The sequence below is a fragment of the Buceros rhinoceros genome, unplaced genomic scaffold (assembly GCF_000710305.1).
Source record: "Buceros rhinoceros silvestris isolate BGI_N320 unplaced genomic scaffold, ASM71030v1 scaffold4728, whole genome shotgun sequence".
NCBI classification, from domain to species: Eukaryota; Metazoa; Chordata; class Aves; order Bucerotiformes; family Bucerotidae; genus Buceros; species Buceros rhinoceros.
In genome coordinates this window covers 6,295-31,079 of record NW_010428501.1, presented here as the reverse complement: position 1 = coordinate 31,079, position 24,785 = coordinate 6,295, and the positions used below count along the sequence as shown (strand labels likewise).

Sequence of the window (24,785 nt, the reverse complement as noted above, 5' to 3'; positions counted from 1 at the left end):
AGTGAAGATAGACCATCCTTGATAGGAAGGGAGAATGGGAGGGAATCAAGTCATTTAGTGGTGTACAATAACCCAGAAGAGGAGGCAGAACTGTGCTTATTTTTTACCAAAATCTCTCTTGAAATATGAGTCATCAAGAGCTTTGGGTAACCATGCTAGCTCTTCTTAGGATATGGTATGTGAGGATGCATCAGCGGGCTTAGAGCTGTTTAAGGAATATTGTTGAAGATGGGAAATATGAGGGAATGTGTTACTTTCAGAAGCTAAAGATATTTCTGCTCTGTGCCATGGAGATGTATTAACAAGCACAGAGATCTTAACCTGCTCCTGTAGTGCTTTGAATTATAGTCATTCTCCCCAAAAGAGCTTCTTAGATAAGCTAGACAGGGCTCTTGGAAATACCGAAGGGAACTGTGGTGTCAACTCTGTCATTTTAATAGCATGTAAATCTAATAGAAATGAAGTAAAACATATTTCGTAGAAGTTTGGCTTGGGAGTTTCTTTCTTTGGCTTCTCTTTTACTTTACAGTAGTATTTTCCTCTTGAATTCAATTTAAATTTTTAAAAATTATTTTTTCCAGTTTAAAATGAAGACGTATGAGAAGAGAAGAATGTACCCTAACTGTTTTGGAGAAATGTCTTTTAACAGGATTTCTGTTTTTCCCTTATTTGCTAAATAGCTTGTGTTAGGAGTAGATTAGAGTAAGTATGATCGAAGGGAGTATTTTAGGAGTATTTGTCACCAAACTTTGGAAATGCTGTGATCAGCTAAATATTTAATAGTATAAAAAAAAAGCTAGTTAAATATTGCAAGTTGCAGTATGTGTAAAAAATACATCTCTCTGATAGAGAGAGAAAACTTACATCTACTCACAGGTAAAGATTAACTGTATTTATCTGGGCTTGACACTTGTGTACCAAGCAATAACATAATGAAATTTGAAATGGCTGGTATATTAAAAGGAAAATCAGAGTACTGGACCTTTTAACAGTGGTCTGAAATCAGTACAGTATCTTGTAAGAGCATAGACTCGGTAAGCATTTGGCAGCTTCTATAAAAAACAAGTAGTAGATTATGAATTTAAACATTCTCTGATACTGGAATATTTGTTTTCATGGATGATTTGTTTATATCAACCTGAGCCAGTTTGCCTTAATGACTTAGGGAATAATAAAGCTGGTCTGTTTGCTTTGACAAAAGATATTTATGATAAGTGACGTATACTAAAAAGATAACTCTTTTAGAGGAGAAAAGGTTAGTAACCAGAAAATGCTCTTCTTACAAAAGTATAAAAACTAAAATTTAGCGATGAATTAAACTTCTAAAGTTAACATTTTCCTGGTGAGCAATGATGTACAACTTTCCATTGCCGAAGGCTTTGTCATGAGTAGGTGTTTATATACGCACAGTTTTCATGGGTTTGTAAAATTTTTTTGTACTGCACTTTATTCTTTCTGAATTGAAAATACATTTTTATTTCTTACAAAGTAAGAATAAAATCTAATTTTCAGACTTTTTGAAATGTTTTGAGTTTTATTCAAACCAATCCTGGACAGATAAGTGAAAGGAGGACGGTCATCTGCTCCAGGACCATGACAAGCAACTCTACTACACCTAAGCAGTGGTCTCGAACTCTTTGAGTCCATAACTGGTTTCTCTGTGACCTAGTTTTGTTTTTTTAATACAAAAGTTTCAAAAGAAGAGATGGAGAGTATATTATCCCAATTGAGGTTTTGCCAGAGCTGATACTCCTCAACACAGAAATTTTACTTTACGAAACAGTCTCATACAGAAAGTTTCACAACTACTGGTAGTTATCAAAAAGCAAAAAACTGTGGTTCATATACCTAAGGGTAACGTTCTGAAAATTTACTTCAGGTTACCTTGATGAGGTTGGTTTGGTTTTTTTATGTGATTGATTTAAAATCTTTTTCTAGTTTTCTTCAGAGCTTCAACAATTAATCATAGAATTTAGAAGAAATTGCAGTTAGTATTGCAGTTTGATCTATATGATGTTGAGAAGGACCACCATCATCATTTTCTTCAGGATTTCTCAGGGCAGAGGGAGAGACTTAAAACCTTACTAGGAGAATGTTCACTATTTAAAAGCTTGGATATTCAAATGATAGACCTTTGCTGTCTGCGTGAAAATGTACTACAGGCTTCCATGTTTGTTTCTTGCATAAAGTATAGCCCATAAAAGAAGTGGGGGGGGGGGCGGGAAGAAAAAGCACAAAAATAATCAGTCAGGTCCTGAAAATGATCAGAGGCTAGTGGAGTGTTAAGAGGAAGCATCATTTATGCTTCATGTATTTTTTTAGTCCTTTTCTAGGTACCTGCTTTTAGCCTCTGTTGGAAGCAGGCAACTAAATGAACGTTTAATTCTGATTCAGTAGGGTTGACTGGTATATTAAGAAATAGGACTGCAATGTCATAGCTGAATAGTGTTAAAGTGGTAATTCCAAACACTTTGCTGTGATAACAGTTGAAGTACTAAAGAAGAGAAGCTGTAAAAGCAGGAAAAGTCATTGTAACAGAAACCTTCATTTAATGCTATATAAATTAAATCAATGTTATTCTGGTGGGAGAACAAGAAACCACATTTCTAGATAAACTGAAAGATTTCTTCTTGGAGCAACAAATCAGACATACCAGGGAATTCTTCAAAATTTCATTCTGTAGCTGGCCTGATTCTTCTAGTCAGCTACTGTGGATGAAGTACTGTATCTCTGATGTGATCTAAGTAAACTGTTTTAAGGACTCAATACTTTCCTATGTCTTTGATACATTAGAGGCGTGCTTGTGTACAGCACCAGAGAAGAGGCATTCTTTAATACAGGCAGGGTTAAGCATTCCCTCCTTTCTCCCCTCGGAGATGTTGAAGATCAGAGTTACAAAACAAATATGGTGTTTATCCTGATTTTTGCCTTATCATAGATTGTAAGGAGAAAATGTCTGATATTTTTCTCCCATTTTCTGAAAATACTTTTTCTCACAGAACTGACTTTACCAACACCTCTGTTTTTACCACTTCCTCATGTGGTATTTCCTCTAGCTTGTGTTTTATGCAAGAATTAAAATATATAGTTGTTTGCCTGAATTGTTTTTTTTTTTAGTCTCTAGGGGACCAAATTGTCATTGAATACTAAGGCTAGAGAGATTAAAAAATATAAAGGTCTCCAATTCATCTAACCCAAGTGTTTCAATAGGACCCCATCTGGAATTTCATTTTATTATATTGTTGCATGGATAACAAGATTAATGAATGTTTGTAACATTCTCTTGTAATTTGAAGTCAGGATAGAGTTTCTTTTTTTGTTTTGGTAGTATGAATATTAAGTTTAATTACTTAAGGGACGGAAGAAGATTAGGTACAAGCACGAGTAAATGCAAAGTGTCAGAATTGCTTGATACCCAAGAGCTTCACAACTAGGGAAAATTAGGGTTAATTGTTTAAAATGTTTATTTTTTGAAATAATGATGAAATATCCATATGCTATCTAGATCTGATTTGCATTGATTCTATTTATAACCTGCATATCATTTCATTGGCTTCATTGTTCACCAAGGTAATGAAGTTGAATTTAAATCAGTTACAACTCCTTTAAGAGTTGATTAGCTGGCTTGTGTAAATTGGTGTAACTCCCCTTACTTTGGTAGAAATATGTTAAGATGGAACTGTTAAAATTCTGTCCCAGTGTTTAGTCTCCAGCTCCTCATCTTTAAATAGGATCTTTTTATAGTATTGTAGATCAGCCTTATACACCTAATTAAACTTTTTAACTTTGATATATCAAACTGCTTGCTTTTACTCCTTTTAAAGTATCTTATGTCATACTTAATTCAAAATAACAAAATAACAGGCATTTCTTGACACTGCCTGCTGCATCCTTTAAATTGAGTTCTGCTTAGCCTGAACTGAGCAAAGCCTTCCCTTTGAGAAAGAATTGCTAGTAAAGATGTCTAAAGAAGAGAGATCAAGCACAACTACCTTGCGGTGTAAATAATTTCTAGCCTAATAAACAAGTGTGATGTAGATTTTCATTATAGTAAATCATAGTAAGTTAATATATTTGTGGGAATTGTGATCTTGGAATCTTGTTACGTGTAAGGTTGTCCAATATGTGCAAAATGTAGGAAATGGCAAACTTGAATTAATTCACAGATACAATTAGTATTCATTGCACTTCACTGATTTGTCTTTGTTTCTCTAATCAAAATTTCATTTAATTTAATCTTTGTTCTCTGCCTCCCCCACATTAGTTCCATTGTCTTGATTTGCATCATTTGTAGCAGCTGGCTTCTTGTCAGTCTGTAGTTTGGACCTTTGCATCAAACAGAAAATTAATTACAGGAGAAGAAATCCCAAGAGTACTTCTGTGCTTAGAGGCTTCCATAATTATCAAGAAGTCAATGTTGCTGATTCTTGTCAGAAAAGAGTAAAGGGGCAAGGGGCGATGCATGCCATTAGTACCATTAGTTTTCTCTAGAAGTAAGTGTTGGTCAGTTACCTGTCCTTCGCTTTTCTAGATACTCCCCTCATTTGTTATAAAATGAAATCGGGGGAAAAAAAAAAAACCAAAACCAGAGCAATTAAGAATAAAAATATAATGAGATGTGTATTTCTGTTAAAAGATGCATAGCCTTATCGCGTCTCAAGTGCAAAAGCACTCTGGAGTTTATTGGAAGGCCTGCTTGCGTCCTAAAGTTAGTTCCTTTTCCTGATACCACATCTTAAAAACAACTAAAAAAGCCTACTTGAATTTGTTCTATCATTATTTGTGATCTTATATTTTTGTTCCTCAATACGGACATTAAGGGACTCTTCTAAAATCAAGCAACACATACAAAAAGCTCATGAGTGTGTTGTCCAGAAGGTGCCCATAGAAACATGTTTAAAGTGTGAGCAGTCAAGTGTTTAGACCCTCAACGTGTTTTTCAGACATCAGCAAGTAGTTTAGTCTTCTAACCAGTTGCTACACTGTGTTAAATTCCTTTTTTTCTTAATGACCATTAGTAATGGCTAGAACAGTAACATTGTTTTTTATGTTTTGCTGCACTTCTATTGTTCTTTAAAAAAACAAAACATGAAAATGCAGCATTCAAAAAGCTGTGGTGGGAAAATGTGCAAAGCAAGTGGAGGCAGGTGGGTTGGTATGTGGTATAAACATGAAGGATATACGCTCTACTTATGGTGAAATACTCTGTTGAAATGATGCACTAGTTTAGTCTAATTTATTTGCTATCTTCTATTGCATATTCCCTGTCTTCATGTTTTTTCGTGAAAAAAACGTCAAATTTCCTTGGCTATCTTTTCAAGATACCATCTTTGACTTTCTGCTTTTTTCGTTTTCTTTAACTGAGCGATTTCATGTCGTCTGTCTTTTTGATAGTGAATAGATCGTGAAAGAAGATAATACTTTGCCTAGTTCTTAAAAGAATATTGAATTTGGTTAGATACATGTCTGTTTTGTAGCAATATCTTTCCACATTTTCTGTACTGTATAGTTAGCACAGTTGAAGAGCTCAGTACAGAGTTATTCTAAGGTCATTTTGAAAGTCCTGCTGTGATTCTGATTCTTTTATATTTGTCTCTGGGTTTGAGTAGAATATGAAATTTAGTGGTTTAGCTTTTGAACAGGAAATTTAATTTATAACTTGTCAGTTTGTTTACAAAACAGATACCACTGTGAAGGATTCTCCAAAAATATATATATACAGCCTTTCTCTTTTCATTTCTTTGTTCCCGTGAAGCATGGAAATACACAAAAATCACTTTGGAAATCTAAATTCATAGTTGTCGCTGCTGACCATATCCTTTGGGCCTTTCAGGCAGTGCAGGCTGTGGAAGACAGCAGATGGTGGCCACACGTGCAGGGTATGCATCCAGGAAACCACTTGCCTTCTCCAGCATCCCTACTTTTTGTCTGCCCACAGAATTCCAGTTTATTGACAAAACTTAAGTAACTGCTCGTAGAAATGTTAGGAACATTTTGGGGGGTTTTTTAGATAGAAACCCACTTCAATTTTATTATAGGACTTCCCATACATATTTCCAGGTGCACCACTCTCCTCAAGAAAGAACCTAAAGGTTGCCCTCAGGGGATATTTTATCTCCTCCAGGAGCTAAACAAAAGAACTAAAATGTACAAGGTGGAAAAACAATGAAAGGGCTTTTAACAGCCCACTTACGACTACTGGCAAAGAAAAACAGCAGGTTCCAATTAAGGGGGTGAACAAAAATTAATTTAATTCAAAACAATGAGAACCACAAATCATTACTTGAATTTGGGTAGGACAGGAAAGAAGAGAGAGAACAGTGCTATTAAATACATAAGTAGGTACATACGTATATATATTCCTCCCACTCCTTCCACATTCCCACTATAAGTCCTCACACGTGGTCCAAGCTGGAGAAGATGGGAGAAAAACAATAAACCTTGAATGGGAGAGCACAGTTCTTCTAACCTCATGCATTTCAGTTCCAAGGTGAACTCTTTGGGACAAATTCCCTTGCAATATGTAGTCTTTCTCTGGGTGGCTGGAAAGCTTAAGAGTTACCAGGTTTTCAGGGGACATCTTGGCTCTCTACTCTCCCCATCTGCAAAACGGGAGATTAATCGAATCTCTAGGGATGTTTTGGGTTCTTTGCCGCATAGCAGCAGGGCCTCCATTCTCAGCACTTGAACCCTTTGTTTCCTCCTCCTTGCCAGCAGCTGCTCTCATTCTGTGCAGGGTTGGGAGCTCCAGCTGCTCTGCATCCCTTCCTTCTGGCAGCTCTTCTTAGCACCTCCACCAGTGATCAGTGAAATGAAAAGGCTTCCTGCCATGTGGTAGATCTTTTAGTGTCCCAGACTGAGGTGACTGCTTCCAGATCTCTCTCTTTCGTCCTTCTGCTGAAACTGAAAAGTGCACACCAAACCAAGCAACATCATTTGCTGCTTTGTATATCTTTATTCAAAGACGTGTTGATTGACATGTCTTGGCTTCAGGGTCAGGCGCGAAATTGGAGACGGGCTGTGTTTTGTAATGCCAGTACCCCTTCCCACGCACAAGCCATAACAAAGGCAGCAAAAAACCTTTCATGCCAGAAAACAAGGGAAGGGGAAGGGGAAAGCCCCCTTCTGCCCTGGAGCCAAAATCCTAAACCACAACCACCACTCCTCTCTGTTTTGTGATGAGTAGCTGTTATGTGTAAACTCTGAAATGTTTGAGATTAATCAGCTATCATAGGCTTTGAAATGTGTGTTTAATTTTCAAGGTGCTTAACGCATTTTAATCCTGTAAAGTGAATAGTCCAAAATGACTGAGATTCTGCTAGGCAGCAGGTTATAGCACGAGTAAGAACCATTAAGTCCAGTTAGATTTGTCTCAAACTGTAATGACAGTATATAAATCAAAAAAACTTTGTATACATGAAAGTCATTCAAAATGCTGATTCCCAAATTAGGTGTTGCTGCGAATGTTTGACAGCTGAGATTTGCTTCGTAGATTCTACATAAGGGCAGCTAACCTTTTTTTTGATAAAATTACTTTTTCTTTTTTAATTGTGTCTGAATAAACCTATTCCTTGTCTTAAAGTGAAGTCTGTTCAAGTAGCTGTGTGGGCTAGATAGTCAGGATGGGACTGGCAAACTTGTGAAACGTCAGTGCTGTAGGAAAATAAATTGAAATGCAGTGGGGTCTACACACAAACGGACCTGAACTGGTGGGCAGACAGAGGAACAGTGCTCAAACATGCTTCTTCGCAGCCTAAAATGTGTCTCTGGTGCTCATGAGACTGACTGTTATGTTTGGAAAAGGGTACTTGCCTTATAAGGTTGCTGACTTGATGCATACTGTGAGATTTCTTGAGTTGTCACACCCCTTAAATCACTTTTTTTCAGTATCAAATACTGAGTGTATCATTATTAAGCACTGTGCCTTATTCTATAATCTAGCGTGCTACTTGAACCAGGATGTGTTTTTGAAATTTTGTAGGAAGTGACAAACTGAGATTCAAGTCATCCTTTTTAAAAATTATTTTTCTACTAACAGAAACTATGATGACAGTATTTATAGCCAGGATAAAGAGTCCAAAAAAAGGAGTCGGAGTGCATCCAACTGATCATTTGATTGTTTGAAGTTTAACTGATAAAATGGGAGATTTCTGTCTCTGTGGTTATGTGGATGGTAGCGCTGATTTTTGTTAAATGCTCTAAAACAATGGATTTCTAGTGTTAAAGTGATGGTTTTAGGTTTCATGGTAACTCTAAAATTTATATCCTGGTTTACTGAATTTCTGTTGCTCTTGTTAAGGGATGGGAATGAAAAAGTTTTAAGCCTGGCATGATAGCATAGAAGTTATAATTCATTAACCGCTTTATACTTCCCCTGGAGTCTGTGGCTGTTTTGCTCTGGGAGTTTTATTGGCCAAATCAACTTATTAACAAGTGTGAAAGTTCTGAGAGATGTTTTAATTAAAAAAAAAAAGACCAATTTTTTATATGGAGAATGGTTCTTTGGAATTTAAAACTTGTAGAAAGGAAATTACCTATTTTACTCCTGCACTTTTAGTGTATTTTTAATGTATTTCACAGACCTTTAATATTTTAAAACACAGGTAACGAATTTGGACATCCAGAATGGCTTGACTTCCCCAGAAAAGGGAATAATGAGAGCTACCACTATGCCAGAAGACAGTTTAACCTTACTGAGGATCATCTGCTTCGCTATAGATTTCTAAATGCATTCGATAGAGATATGAATAACTTGGAGGAAAGATTCGGCTGGCTGGCATCTCCCCCGGTAAGCTGTGTATTCTAAATCATAAGTTTTTAGTCACCAGTTGAGTACGTGTTCAGAATAACAACAATACAAAATTTGCATACAGAAATTTTAAGCTGCACTTTATTATGCACTGCATAATGCCCCACCACATATTTCAAGTTGTCAAAATATGTCACTGAAGTATCTTCTGTAGATAATAGAAATCTGAAAGTTTCCTTGTAGCTTCATAGCAAGCTCTTTTCCTATTTTTTTTTTTTTCACTTACTAAATAAAAATAGCAGATTGGGTAAAGCCAGGCTATAAATTGTCTGTAATCCAATCCAAGAATTGCTTTGGGAAAGTGTATGTTGTCAGAACAATTTACTTTTATATAAATAATTACTCTGTTACTGAGAAAACACTTTCAATAGAATGTAGTGTTAAGTCTTCTGGTCTTCAACCAGGTTGCTTTTGTATTTGCCTTTTTTACCCAAATATTGCACAGCTTTTTATCAAAGCAACTCTATTATTATTTCAGTCTTTCATTATTTCATACTAGTCGTAATTCACTTAATATATTTTTTTAAAACTGATGTCAATTTAGATATAAATGGCTTTAGTAAATAGAACAAAGGTGGTATGTACAGCAATTTAGTGTGGCTTATTAAAGCTATTTCTCACACACATTTTAAAAGACAAACAAAAAAAACATATCCAGTGCTTCATTTTCTAAATTACTTAACAGTAGATGGGATACAGATCCCCGTAACAAGTAGATTGAAGATGGGGTTTGATAAAAGTTATCCATTTTTTTTGCTAAAGACAAGACCATGTTACCAATCCTTGAGCAAGAATTTTTCAACTGCTCTATACCTAACATGCTTCTACCTCTTCAATTTTATATTGCCTTACAAAAAGTAAGCTACAGTTTAGTAGTCAAAAATTTTATATGACATAGATAACCAATTTCAGTTTGCATATTAATGCGCTTACCTATGTTCTTTGAATCTTTGACTGTTTTAATTGAAATGAGGTATAGAAATAGTGGGTTTGGGTTTTGTTTGTTTGTTAGTTCAGGAAGAAATGGTATTTTTTATAGATCAGATTTTGTTTTTTCTTTCTTAGGCCTATGTGAGTGAAAAGCATGAATCCAATAAGGTCATAGCATTTGAGAGAGCAGGTCTCATTTTTATTTTCAACTTCCATCCATATCAAAGTTACGTGGACTACAGAGTGGGTGTTGAAACTCCAGGAAAATATCCTTTTCTTTACTGTTTTGCTTGTAAAGAAAAGCTTTACAATTCAAAAGTTCTACTTCTGTTTTCTAATCCAAGTGCAAATTATCTTTAACAGGTAAGTAACCACTTATTTGTCATCAGTAAAATCTTGCTTTAATTCTTAAAAAAAGATACAAATTTGCCTTCTTCATAGGAGATCATTTTGTAAAAATCAAATGTAAAAATCACGAGTTGAAGACAACACGTTAAAACTTCCTTGTGATGCCCTATTTTTTGGAGTTACACTGAGACATCAGAAAGCAGGTAACTCCTGCTTCCTAAAATACAGTAAGATGAAATTGTGTGTGCAGTCACATAGGAAAATGCATTACCTTAAACCTTCATCAGGAGGTGCATGATTTCTGTTTTGTAACTGGGTGGACTGAGAATGTGCTCTTAACACAGCTGAGCAGTAAATGATGACCCTTGAGTCATCAGCTGGTTTTGTATTTGTGCCAAAATTTTTAGCATTGAGGGAGATTCAAAATATTAACACTAACTTGCCAGAGGAATTTAATTTGACCAAATACAATTTGTTTCAAGTCCTTTGAGAAACACAGCCTAGTGAATCTTTCTGTGTCGGTTTAAAGCACTGTAGTTCCAGTTTTGGCCTACTTTCTTCTTATTTATCATCAATTTCAGGAAACTACTGCTATATTTCAGTTACTTTAGTTCAGTGTGTTACCCTAATTCCTGAGCACTGCTGAATTCACCTACGTGGTGTCAGGAACTTCAAAGATTATTGTTTAGAAATGTCATGTCAAATCTACCTTCTTCAGTGCTTTCTTCTGCTGCCTATGTGCTGCTGCTGGAACTCATGGCAAAGGTAGAATGGGGTGGTAAGTTGGAACAGTAAAAAACAGGTGTGTGAGGTATACCGATACTTGACTGTTGAAGGCTTCAGGTATTCACCTGTTTAAGTTAATGCTGCTGAAATTCATCTGACTTGTATGAAATTTCTTTTGAGTTCTGCAGATGGAAATGATGTAAGTTCGGTGTTACGAACAACAATATGTAATAGAATTAGCATGATTTTTTCACTCTGATACTTACACAGATATGATTAAATTCAATCCATGTTATCAGTGCTCCTAATTTTTCAGTCTTTTCAGAAACATTTCATGTACCTATTTTACACGAGCAGAATCTCATTTCTCCTTATAAATTAGGCATTTACTGTTTGTATAGAGTCTTGAACGTGTTGCTCCTGTGTCAGCTGAGGCTGCTCAGTGGTAGCTCTTCTGAAGCAAATTGCGAATTCTGCTTTTCACTGGTTTTACTTTGCAAATCAAGGACCACTTGGATTTCAGTAAGTTAATCTGTTGGTAGTTCACTGTAGGCATTGAAACAACTTTCTAGTGTATTTTGGCTAGAAGCAGTCATTGAGAATTGATTTTTTTCTTTTTTACTTTTTTAATATAAGCTTAAATTCATTGGAAAATGTTATTCACTTATAAAGGATGTAAAAAATCCTTGATCATCTACTACTGTTTGTTTTGGTTCACCAAAAATCATGCTGAAACTTTACAACAGCTCAGATGTGTTCAAAGCAGGTATCATATAAACAAGGCATAGCGATGAGTTTTCATATTTGCGGTTTCTATTGGCTTTTTCATTATGTTGGTGTCAGTACACATCCTTGTCTTTTAAGTGTATGTGGTATAATTTTATTTACATTATATATTATAGATAGTTTAAATTTAAAAGGCCTTTGTTAAAGCATAAAGGTCCATATTATCTTTACGTTCACTAACATAAAGTTTTTATTACTAATGGAACTGCCAGTTACTAACAGTATACTTGCTTTCGTTAAGGTGCAATGACTAACCTCTCCTGCCCCAGGCAAACAGTGGATTTTGCAGTTCTCTGTCTTCAGTATGTGACGAACACCACTGCCTTTGGTGGGAGCAGAGGGCTAAATGCTGCTTATTTTCTCTGTGAAACTTAGTGCACCTTCATCTCTGCTTGAGAGCCTTGTTCATTTGATCAAGGAAGCATCTGTTCCCTTTTACAGTATTGTGCTGTTTGCAAGTCTGAGAGGAAGTAGTTCTCTCAATATAGTGTTCTTACTTGGGAATCACAAATTAGAATTTTCAATAAATCACATTTTCAATATTATTCCGTGACAGTTCAATGCATGAACAAGGGAAAATTCCTGAAAATTCTCTGGAAGGGAACCATTGCCAACTGGCTCTCAGCTTGATTTAGCTTTGGATTTTTAAGACTAATGGTAGGAACCATCTCTTCCCTCCAGTATCTTGGATTCTGAAGATGCAAATAATTTTGAATAATATACGTACTTAGGCAGGCATATTGCAAGGTTCACAGACCTGACCTGGAACAATCTTCAGGTTTCAAAAACTGTAGTATTTTGCATGGTTGTCCCTCAAGGTGAACACAGCAATGTTTCCCATGTCAGGAGAACAAAAAACTTCTTCTCAGTTGGAAAAAAAAACTCCATTAAGACACTTCTGCTACAATTGGGCATGTTTGAACAAATAATGTAGCTGTCTCAAATTTGTAGTTTTAGCTTATAAAAGCAGACTGAACGTATCTTCATCAGACTTTCCAGAAACAAAATTTAAGAAGTTGCAATAGTTTCTATTGGTTGTTGAAATAAAAAACTGTATTATTTCTTCTTAAACTGTTGTGGATAAAGAGGAGAAAATGACAAAGGAGTGAAAAGGAAAAAGCAATTTTAACTTAGGTCAAGATCTTTTGATTTGGCTCATAAGCATCTTTATTTTTTTGCTTTTCTCTTTGGCCTTTGAAATAAAATTCTCATTTATTTCATTAAGATTTTTTTTTTTTTCCGGGAAGCTTATTTGTTATCTGTATTTAAAAGGTCACTGCGTGCTTATCCAATGTCATCACATGGGATTAAGCATTGGAACTTCTTTTCTAAAGAAAGTGAATCAAATAAGACAACATACCCTGATGTCTACACCATAAAAATCTCAATTCTGTTTAGTGCCTGTTGCTAGCAAGGACCTTGGACAAAAAGTTGGCCATAAACATCTTGAACATTCCTATATTTTTTCATTTCAGTACTCTCCAGGAGAAAGCTAAGTAGTATTGGATCCATCAATTGCATTCTCAATATCTTTTCATTGATAATGAAAACAGAAACTTCTAATCCGAGGAAAACCCAGGAGTTGTGGCCCATAGTATCACGTGTATTAGAAACTGCTGAAATCTTAGTAATAGCTGGTATGCAATGCACTTACATACTCAACATCGTAACTGTTTATTTTCAGGAAACTTCATCTTTAATAAACAAGACATTACTAATACTTTGGCATGAGAACTGAGAAGATGGTCACAGAAACACTTATCTGAAACTCAGCTGAAAAGCAGAATCATGTCACAGAACTTCCTTAAGCATCCTCTGCTTAGCTGAGTAGTCATAATGACCTGTATGTGTGGTCTTAAGTGACAGTAGATTTGAGGCACTGCAGCATGCGGTGAAAGAGAGTGACTAAAATTGCCTCACTTCTCACAGGTGAGGAGTCCGTATTTGTGATTCTGTTTGTAGCAGCACATGATAAAAATTCTGTATTCTATTCATATCTCCTCTGGTTGCAAGTTCAAAAGGCAAAAATTAGCGTGTGGATGATGGAGCTGTTCAGGTTTGGATTTACCCATTTTCTGCAGTGTTGGTAACTACATAAGCTGTTAGCAGTAAACAGGTGATAATGTACCCGATCTGTGATCTTTCTAAGACTGGTAAATGTGAGATAATGCAAAAGAAAAGGATAGCATGATTTCCAGAGCATGAAGTCTGAGGCTTGTTTTGGTACTGCAAGAAGGATTTAGCTCTATTTTTAGAATTTAATTTAAGGGTATCAAGTATTTTATCAACCACACAGGTCAATAGAAAGACCACTTCATACTCCACCTACCCAGAAGAGATGCAAATTATGTGCATTAACATGTCTAAAAGAAACAAAGTCTTTCTTGGCTGAGATTTCTAAGCTATTAAACAAGAATAGCTGACTTGAGCAGTATTTTGCATCACGCAAACAAACCAATAAAAAATCAGTTTTCTTATTACAGCTCATTCTTCTAGAGTAATCAAATATTTATAGTATAGAAACAATGAAGAACTTTTTTATAGCGTCAGTTTCTAAATGGAACATATCCCAAAGTTAGCAACCACAGTCACCCTCCTATTCTTGCTTTCAGCATGCTTTCTTCTTCTGTGCCAACATTCAGCAGGCTGAGTTATCCAAGTATCTGTTTTCTTTAAGTAGTTTGAGGTGTTTTACTGTTGACTAGCTTTCTAACTCTTGTTCTGCAATTAGAGCCATGAATTTCATGTAAAGTTTTGTAATAGAACCTTTTAAGCTGAGATGTAAAAAACATGTGTCCTATAACTAGGAAATATGGTCACATGTAATATAAATTTTCAGAACTCCTTCAATTTAAAAGAACTTTGTTACAATCCCTTTGAAACTTAAATGTGAAGGAGAAGTACTTAAAAATGAGATTTTGTTTTACTCTGGATCTTTTTAAGAAGTCAGTAAATTTTTCATTTGGCGCCCTCAGGCAGTTACTGAATAAGCCTGAAGAGCAAATTGCTATAATATATTGGTTAAATTATTTTTAATAAAAAGTTTATCTGAATTGTGTTGGGAATTGTGGTAATATTGTGGTATTGGGAAATCACTACCTAGTTTTAAGTTCAGTGAATTGAACTAGTCAAATTAATGCCTGTAACACTTGTCATTACATTTGCCTTTAAGTTGATGGCTTTGGCATATGAATATATTGTAGTAATATATATCACTAAGCTGTCGTCATACATAGCTTCTCAGTTATGTTGCCAGGTATGTTAAGAGACACAGAACTTCCTGCCTCTCTGGCCAACATTTTTGTAGGCAGTCCTCTGTTCTGATCTCGTTGAAAATGTCATTCTTCTTTCAGCTGTTCTTTCTTTGTAGGCTGTTGGCATAGCAAACATTATTGTACTTTCCTAAGAGAAGCGGCAGTCAGTAGACGTTACAGTCCTCTTGGTCCCACCTGATTTGGAAAGTCTTTCTGAACAGTCAGCCAGTCGATAGCTATATAAAGACTCACAGCCGGCTTGGAGTTGTTCTTTCCTTCATTTTTATACCACAGTCTTCTCTTCTCATTTGAATTATTTTCCTTTGTTTTTCTTTATTTTCCTGAATGGTCTCATTCTACATCTTGTTCTTGCCTGAGTTTGAGGGATTCAAGGACTGAGATCTTAATTTTATATATGATCATGGAAGTCCATAAAAGTTGTTAAGTTGTTGAGCAATACGTACTGTGACTAGCTCATCTCTGTATCTTGACATTTCCTGTTGTCGTCTACTGTTAAAGTGCAGGAAGGAAAAAGTGCGATGGGAAAAAATTGTTACTTTTTTACAAATGCTGCAATTTTTACATAGCATGACATAACATCGTAATGCTAGAATGAATTAATACCAGAGTCGTACATTTATTGTTGCTGTGAATATAGGGTGCATAAAGACATTTGAAGTCAGAGTTGTCGATTGGTGAGATGTGAGGTATCACAAATATTACCATCAGAATGCTGCAAAACTATACGTAAAGAAAAAACCCCCAAACAATCAAAACATTAATTCAGGCTCTCTGACATTTGCAACCTGCACCTAAAGTTTTTAATGAGCAAATAAGTTCACTTGAATGAGTCACTGGCATACGATTGCTGAAAGCAAAGGCACTGCTTTGCAAGCCGCTTTGAAGTGAGGTTATATAACTGTCCCTGCCTGTTAGAATTCAGTGGATATCCAGGACACAGAGACAAAGGACTTAACCTAGGATCAGCCAAATGCCCAATTCTATTAAAGGAGTTGATACATTAATGTTAATAGGTGTGAATAAGAAATAGAGCATCCTAATGTGCATATGCATCTTTAGTCCACATGGGAAAAGACGCAGGTTTCCAGCACTACAAGTCTGTGGAGCAGCATATGCTATTGGCCAATTTGTGTTTCATTATGTGAAGGAAAAAAGAAAACATTTTCTATGCTTATGCTCAAATTTACCTTCACAAATTATGCTCTTTCAGAAGTCTTTTCCCAAGAAAAGACATCTTGAGCTAACAAATTATTTCTGCCTAATTTGGTTCAGTTTTGAGATAACCAACATCTAGGTCAGCTGTCTCTAGTTCTCCCGTGGCAGATAAAATTTTGAATGTTGACAGGGAAACCATTCATAACCTTCCATATTTTTTTCTTTTAATACTGAGTAGATGTTTCTGTGGAGCAATGGTTGATTCCAAGGCCTGTCTGAAGTAAAGATTTATGACAGAAACTTTCTCTCCTCTGTTGAAAAGGGATGTGGCTGAAAGGAGGGGTAAGGAACAGGAAAGGTCTTAAAGATTTGAGAAATAACTTCTTTCCTTTCCATAGGATTCCACACTGATTTTTGTTAAACAATTTGTCTGCAGCGTTGGAAGTGTCATTAAAATTAAGCAATATGTATATACCCCCCTCCCATTTTTTTTTTAACAGGGCTTGTTATCTTGACACAAAAAGCAAATCGGCATTTTACGTTCATGATTACCAACCAATATGGATTTACATATTTTTAAATTTACTTTTGGTTTAAACAAAATCCAATCCTTATTTTATTGAAGGAAAAAGCTACAATACTCCCCTCCTCAGCACTGTGCTAGGAGTTGAGTGCTAAAAGTCTTCAGCTGTCTTCTAAATATCCTGAGCTGAAGTACATCAGGCCAAGATACTAATTTAATTAGAAAATTCATCCAAATACTGTAATATGCTTTTTCTCAATTGCAGGTTGACTCTTTACTCTTCTCCAAAATTTAGGAGTATCTGGAGAGGAAGAACGGTGGTACCCTTCCTCTTGAAATTAATTATGCTAGTTTTTTCAGTGAAATTCAAGAATTATTAAAAACAAAACAGCCTAAGTACTTCAGACTTTTTGCAGTTACTCTTGCGGCTGTACTTTCCTGTGTTTACAGTGCATTTAGTGATTAATTTTTTTTGTTTTCTTTAATGTATCTTAATATCATGTATTTTGTCCGTTTAGCTTCTGTATTATTGTCTTTGTATTCTTTTATGCCTAGCTTGCAAATCTAGTTTCCACTTTCTTCAGACTTTTCTAGTATATGAGGTGAATGAAAACTTCATTAATTAGCCATATTGATCTGTGACTATATTTCTTGTTCCGTGTACGTAATAGTAATTCATAAATTATGATTGTGCCCATAACTTGTTCTTTACAAAATTGATTTCTTCAAGAAACTGCTGATCTTTGGTATCCTTTCCTTTTCTTATGATCCATCTTGAGAGTAACAGTTGTCGGTTCTACAACCGTGTAGGTATGCCTGGCTTTCCTTCTTCTCATTTTGTTTCTTGTCTTTACTTGTTTCCAGGATCTCTTATTTTACAGGTAGTGAAAATAGCTGCTGGGACAGCTTATCTATTCTTGCTTTCTGTACGGTGAGTATATTGCTTTGGACCTGGCTCATTACTGTTGCCATTGACTTCTCAAACCATCTAGTGCCTTTGTATGTGAAAGTCATATGTCATCTGCATTGTCGTCCTGGTCACTTCTCCATCTGGGCACTAGTTCCAATAGCTTTTCTACATACTTTTGAAAAACAGGCGCTGAATAGGATTCTCTACCAGGTATCTTTTGCTGTTGGGAAAATGTAGATCGTGGTGCCAATAAATCCAATCTAAAATCTGAATTGGAGTATCCGATCGGGATGAGGATTATTGAAATCTTAGCACTACTTTTCTAGCTGTAGGTCTAATAGCGGAGATCTTGCCCTTCCTAAAAGAAACTTGCCCACAGTGCTGATGTTAAGCAAATGTTGGAACACGTTACCCAGAGAGGTAGTGCAGGCTCCATCTTTGGATATTTTCAAGATCTCACGTGGAAGATGCAGACTGACTGTTGTTACAAGAATTCTAGAGCCTCTTTTTCTTCAGAAATAGGCAGTAATGGATTTTGGGCTAGTGTATAAAGGGATTTTTTTCTTATGCATTTTTATATGGTGTGACAAATGTTAAATATCTCTTGCTCTTTTTTTTGTGCGGCTTTTACTAATATATTTTGAATGATACATAAATATATTAAACTATCTAATGAGATTCTATATAGGCTGCCTAAGAAGAGATAGTCTTCTGTATGCTGTGTGCAACTATGACAGCATATATACTGTAGCTGCTTCTACTAATTCTACTTAGGAAAGAATTTCCCTTAGGAAACACTGAAAAAGGCTTTATGGGAAAGTTGTTTGGTTTATACAAACAATACCCAAAGGTTTCTCTGTGCATCCTAAACAAAGCATCCAGGTTTACCTTTAGCTATTATTTTTGCCGATGAATCCATGTAGATGTAATGAGAATGAGTAAATTTAATTTTGTCATACGGTTGTAATTTCTAGCTGCATTAGGATGGGATCATGCCAGTGTTAATGTCACTGCCACTATAACTGGTTCAGGACAGCCAGCTGATCCCAAGACTGCTTAAAGGATCAAAAACTTTTCAAAAGCGTTCCCATGTCTTCTGTTGTCCATAAACTTCTTTCTTTCTGGCTTAAATTCACTTTCTGAAAGTTTCTATATACAGACAGAAACTAAGTGTTTCAGTACAATTTTTGATCCCTTTTTTGGTCTGTACTTTTATCTTTGTCCCATCTGTATTGTCAGATCCATATCCTTTTGCTTTTAGCCAAGAAATGGTAACAAAGAATAAAAATGAAACCTTTATTAGGTTTTTTTTTTTTATATTGAGAAATGCAGCAAGCATGTGAGAGCTGATTTACATGTGAGTTAAGAAGAAAATAAGTATTTATGTACAAACCTATGCTGTAGTTGTATTCCTGGAAAGTGCCAGAGAACCAGATGTATGGATATTTAAACATTTCATTGAACAGTAAAATCAAAACTACAGCAGTTCATAATCCTGATTTTAAAACAGACTATGCAAGGATGAAAATGAAACCATCAGGATCACCTACAGTACTTTTGTATGTTTGATTACCTTTCCCAAATCTCCGGTCTTGCTCAGTTTTGTCCAGACTTTCTAACTTGATGGTAACCTGTCACATACATCATCTCTGTAATAGGAGTGTCATATATTGTACAGAGGACCCAATGTACTTATTATTATTTGGATGTATTTGATTTGCAATAGATTTTTATGTCAGTCAAACCCATCAGACCGTACAGGTGTAAACACTCAGTAAGCCTTACATCATTTTAGAATTAATCAGTAGAAATTCTTATCTGCTCTTCTACAAAGCTTTTAATTATGCTGGACCGTTAACCCCACAAATAGCGCTTGGATTCTTTTACCAATAGTAAGGGTTAAGGAACAAATTACAAATTATCCTATTTTATGACTTTCATTTACTTAGTGGTGGTTTATGTGTCATTAAACACACATAAGATTAAATAGAAAAAAGTGTTAAAATACATATTTAAAAATAGCATAAAAGCATAGTAATTCAGTAATTAATGCGGTAGATAATGACAGCCTTTCCATTTTCAGCTCTTATCTATAAAGAGTTCATTGCTTTTGCCACTCTCCTCCACTGTCGTGGGTAGCAAATTTAGTTGAAACATCAAACTGAACAGACACTGGGCTTTTTTCCAGTCACAGTACAGGTTAGTATTTCCAGCACTCTGTCACTGAAGCAAAAGACACCCCACTGCAAAAGAAAATACTTCTATTAGGTGCTTTATTAAAATGCACATCTGTTGTTTAATGTTTTCATGAATGTAGTCTTCAAAAACCTAGATGCTCGTAAAATTCTGAAATGTGAAAAGCAGCATTTCTGTAAGGTTTAAGTTGGAAGGCAGATGGGTATGTTTACCAAACTAGTTATTTTTCCCTGAGAAATACCTTATCTGTGAAGATTAAAAATTCTTTTTGACCCTGTTATTTTCAGGATCTTGTTAACAATATTAACACCAAATATTGCGAGATGCAGAGGGGCAATGATACTAACTTTGTGTTGCTAGAGAGCACTGCTAGACATACTTTTGTAGCCTGGGTTAAGGAAATGGGGATAAATTGTTTTAAAATTAGCATAGCCATAACAATTGCATTTGCTGTAAATAGTTTTAAAGGACTCGTTAGATATGTCAGCACTTTCAGCAACATTGATAAATTATTAAATTTAATGTATATTGTAGATCACAGAAGCAAATAGTGAAATGCTTGAGGGAGACATTCCCCTGCCATGTTAATAAAATATACAGTGGAATAGCAGCAGCCATTGCTGATGGTGGGTTTGAAAGGGAGAGAGTAACTATAAGTTGTAGTTTGTATTTCCGTATGTCATACATGACAACACATGAATGATAATTTTGAATGTGTTTGTAAAATAAAGGAGAGAAGAGGTGTGTATGTAGTGCACATATAAGGCATTGAGGACTGAAGCCAGGAAAGTATAACTTTCCTAACTCCCCTTTTTTTTCTTCACCTTCAAAAAGAGGTAACATACACAAGGATTTTGACAGAATGTGGTAATCTGTTGCTTCTTCCTTTGGGCATCTGCCCTCTAGAAATCAACTAACTTGGCACTTACGGGCCTTTCTCTCATTTTTCTGCAAATACTTATGGGGGAGGGATTACTGAACATTAGTGGCTTGGTAGCTACTTGCAGCTTTGCTTTTTTTCTTCATCTATTTTTCTTCTTCCCTGCCTTCTGTAAGCAAACCCATGCAATCTTCTAAACTTGAAATATAGTAAATTTCAATTACTTTTAGTGTAGGTTACTTTTGGTGTTAAGTTATTCTTCAGTCTTTCTTGCTGATAGAGATTTAAATCAGTAAGACTGGTGGTTGGGAATTTTTTTAACCTTACCTGATAGAGAGTGGTATATGAAGACTTAAATAAAAACAATTCAGTTAATATAAAAATCCTTAGATTTTTGAGCAGGCTTGTTTTCAAAAAGTTGAGCAAACATGGAAGCCCAAGAGCAATTTAAGAACCACTGGCTTGAAAGAGTGATGCCTCACTCTTCCCTAATCCTGTTAAATACAAGCTCTAGTAAAAGAAGATTCTTCCATGTCTTAAAATTAAGGATGTAGACTGTGGATTATACACCACTGCTATTTCCCTCTCTGTATATTTTGGGTGGTGGGGAGTGGAGATTAAGGCTTTCCATTGTAACAAGAGGGAAAAGGATATCTTAATTATGTCCAACCATGAAATTCAAAGGTACTGAAAAAATCATAAAATTAGAACATGCTATTTGTTGTTCTCCCAAGTACAAAGAAATTGACTTTCAAATACATGTTAGCTCTTTAATTCCCCATTTATTTCCTTACATTTTCTGATTTTCTTCTTTCAATGTTATTTTATCTTTTTTTTTTGCTGAATCTATTTAAATCCTTGTAATTATCTGTACAGATATCGCAACTCGTTGTTACACTTTGTTAAATAACTCACCCATTTTAACAGATGCATAAAGTGCTGTGCTTTATCTACTGTAGTTCGATGATGATGATGATGTAGTACTATGAACTTACCACTAATGGAAGTTCCCAGAAGAGACTGGAAGGTACTTCCTTTCTGCTAAGATGAAATATTCAAGACAAACTGTCATACAGGTTCCATATGTTCCATATATTTTTCCTCTCTTACCTTTTCTTAGATTTATTATTATTTTTGCTTTATATTGAGTATATTAGTATGAACTGTGTTGCAGCTTTGCTAGGTTTTTTTGCTTTGATTTATTTCCCATTTAACAGTAATTTGGCACACTTCCTTAATAGTGATTTTTAAGTATAAAATCCTTCTGGATTCTGATGCTGCAGAATATGGAGGACATCAAAGGTTGGACCACAGTACAGAGTACTTCTCTGCAGAATACCCTCACAATTATCGACCTAATTCACTTATGGTAAGTAAGATTTTTTTTCATTCTGCTTTCTTCTTCTAACTTTTAAAATACTTTGGACAAATATGGATTCTATTCTAGGAGTGTTTGGGGGGGATGTTGGGTGAGTGTATCAATTAGCTTGGAGGTCGGGAGGCTCTACAGAGGGATCTGGACGGGTTGGATCAATGGGCCAAGGCCAATAGTATGAGGTTCAACAAGACCAAGTGCCAGGTCCTCCACTTGGGCCACAACAACCTCCTGCAACGTTACAGGCTTGGGGAAGAGTGGCTGGAAAGCTGCACAGTGGAAAAGGACCTGGGGGTGCAGGTTGACAGCCAGCTAAATATGAGCCAGCAGTGTGTCCAGGTGGCCAAGAAGGCCAACAGCATCCTGGCTTATATCAGAAAAAGTGTAGCCAGCATGAACAGGAAAGTGATTGTCCTCCTGTACGCAGCACTGATGAGGCCACATCTTAAATACCATGTCCAGTTTTGGGCCCTTCACTTCAAGAAGGACATTGAGATGCTTGAGCATGTTCAGAGAAGGTCAACAAGCTTGTGAAGAGTCTGGAGAGCAAATCTTCTGAGGAGCAGCTGAGGGAACTGGAGTTTCTAAGTCTGGAGAAAATGATGCTGAGGGAAGACCTTACCGCTTTCTACAGCTACCTGAAAGAAGGTTGTAGAGAGATGGGGGTTGGTCTCTTCTCCCAAGTAAAAAGTGACAGGATGAGAGGAAATGGCCTCAAGTTGTGCCAGGGGAGATCTAGGTCAGATACCAGGAATAACTTCTTTACAGAGAGGGTTATCAAGAATTGGAACAAGCTGCCCAGGGCAGTGGTGGAGCCTCTATCCCTGGAAGTGTTCAAAGGACATGTCAATGTGGTGCTGAGGGACGTAGTTTAGGGACCTTGGCAGTGCAGGGTGACTTTGGCAGTGCAGATGATTCTATTATCTGAAATTAGCCTTTGTATGAATACAGTAGAGATGGCAATGTAATGATTTGATTATCACTGTAACTACTGATTTTTCTCTTTTGACATTACATTTAAATTTGCATGCAGTCTTGCAGTGCCTGGCACACAACGTTCCTTGCCAACATGCATGAAGACCTTCTAATGCGCTTTTGAGTTGTCATCTGTAATATCATTATTTGCTTTATTTTCCTGTCTAAGAAAACTCCATGCTTGCTTTGTGATTTAAAGCTCTGTAGAAACTGAATCTTGCGTTGCTTTCCTAAAATCATTTGCTTAACTTCACCAACAGGAATTAGAGCAAATCATGCATTTGCCAACTGGCTTTCTCCTCAGTTTACAGGAAAACTTTGCAAAGTGAAACAGAGCTTCTCTGTTCACATTGAAAATTTCAAGAATTTCCAGTCCTAAACTGATACAAATAATGGATATAAAGACTTACCCACAAATCACTTCAGGTGAAGTGGGAGGCGTATCCTTGCGTATGATTTCTGTTAGCTAAGATGGTGACTAATGAAAACTCTACCTTTCTTATTTACATTTGAAGTCATAATCACTTACCACAGTTTAAAAGTGTCAGTTTTTCCCGTTCTTTATGTATGTATATGTATACATATTTACACATAATTCCCATTCTTTATATGCCTATTCATATATGTATATGTATCCGTATGTTCAGATGCACACATGGCCTTCAAAACAGCTATGAATTAAGGCAGAGTGCACTGAAAAAGTTCTGAGAACACATTGCTGACTGGATTTTCATGTCTTAAAACACATACATGATTGGAGGGGTAAGTGTCTCTGTGCATAGGTATATTTATACACATACACACCTGCAAATAAGTTACATTTATATCTTAACAGGCTGCAAATGGAATATCTGCAATGATTTGTGTGGGCCACACCTCTTCCATGACAGAATGGAGACATCAGTTTCTAGTGTCACATCTTAACATCTCTCATGAGATCTAAGTTCCTGAGAATTACTGTCACTTTTAATATCTTTCTCCCTCTCACTCACGTCCACCTTATTTCATTGTGTTCAGGGTATTGGCAATTCTCTTGTTTGCTTGTTTTAAAACAGTTTCATTGCAAGAAAGAGTTCTTGTGCTTTCATTATGCCTTTCTTGGGAAATTTTTTTGTAGTATCTGTATGTGACAATGCCCTCATAGTATCTGTGCTCGTTTGCACACAAAGAAACTAAGGCTCTAAGATTTCATTCCCGAACGTTATGTAGCAAATTAATGCTTGCAGAATTCTCTCTTCATGTGTGCCAATTCAGATACTTTGCTTTGGTGATTGGAGAGCATCTTAATTATCTACCACTAACTTAACTTTTACAAGCCAAGTAACTGTAATTCGGAATGTGTATTTCACATTTAGACTCTCAGACGGTGAGTGCAAGACAGAAAAAAATGCAACAAAATGTGAAGATGTAATTTTCTAGGAGCATGTGGATCTTAGATAAGGCATGTGACAAGCAAAGCAGCAAATGCACTTTTGCAACATAAACTGGCATGGCAATGGCACTTCTGGATCAGGAAGAAACCCCATAATGTGGGTCACGTTAACTTTTTTTTATGTCCTTCAGCAATCTAACTCACAGACCACCTTCAGCCAACAACCCAGAAGATGCCACAAGCACCACATACAGGTAAAATGCTAGTAAATCAACACCAAGTAAAAGTAATTGGGAAAAAGAATCTGGACAATCTCACTAAATTCAGCAGTATAGAACTCCACATAAGAAAGAACAAATACCTCCAGCTGTTTTTTTAGAACTAAACGGTGATGTTTTAAACAGCAATCTACATCCCAGTTCTTGAGTAAACAGTCACCCTTGGGAGCTGCTTTAGTCTTAATCTCAGTTTCTAAAATCCAAATAGAAGTCTTCCCCTCAAATTTCTTTTCAAAGAAGTATGATA

General features: G+C 36.0%; 1 protein-coding gene across 1 annotated transcript in view; it reads left to right on the top strand.

Annotated features, from left to right (window-relative positions):
* Positions 1-24,514, top strand: part of GBE1 (glucan (1,4-alpha-), branching enzyme 1) — a gene marked incomplete at both ends in the record, with an annotated part of 59,109 nt that extends 34,595 nt beyond the window's left edge. Inside the window, 4 exon segments of the mRNA XM_010142293.1 lie at positions 8,604-8,788; positions 9,875-10,022; positions 21,780-21,907; positions 24,452-24,514. Coding sequence (XP_010140595.1) covers positions 8,604-8,788; positions 9,875-10,022; positions 21,780-21,907; positions 24,452-24,514 — 524 coding nt within the window.
* Positions 24,515-24,785: the final 271 nt, after the last annotated feature.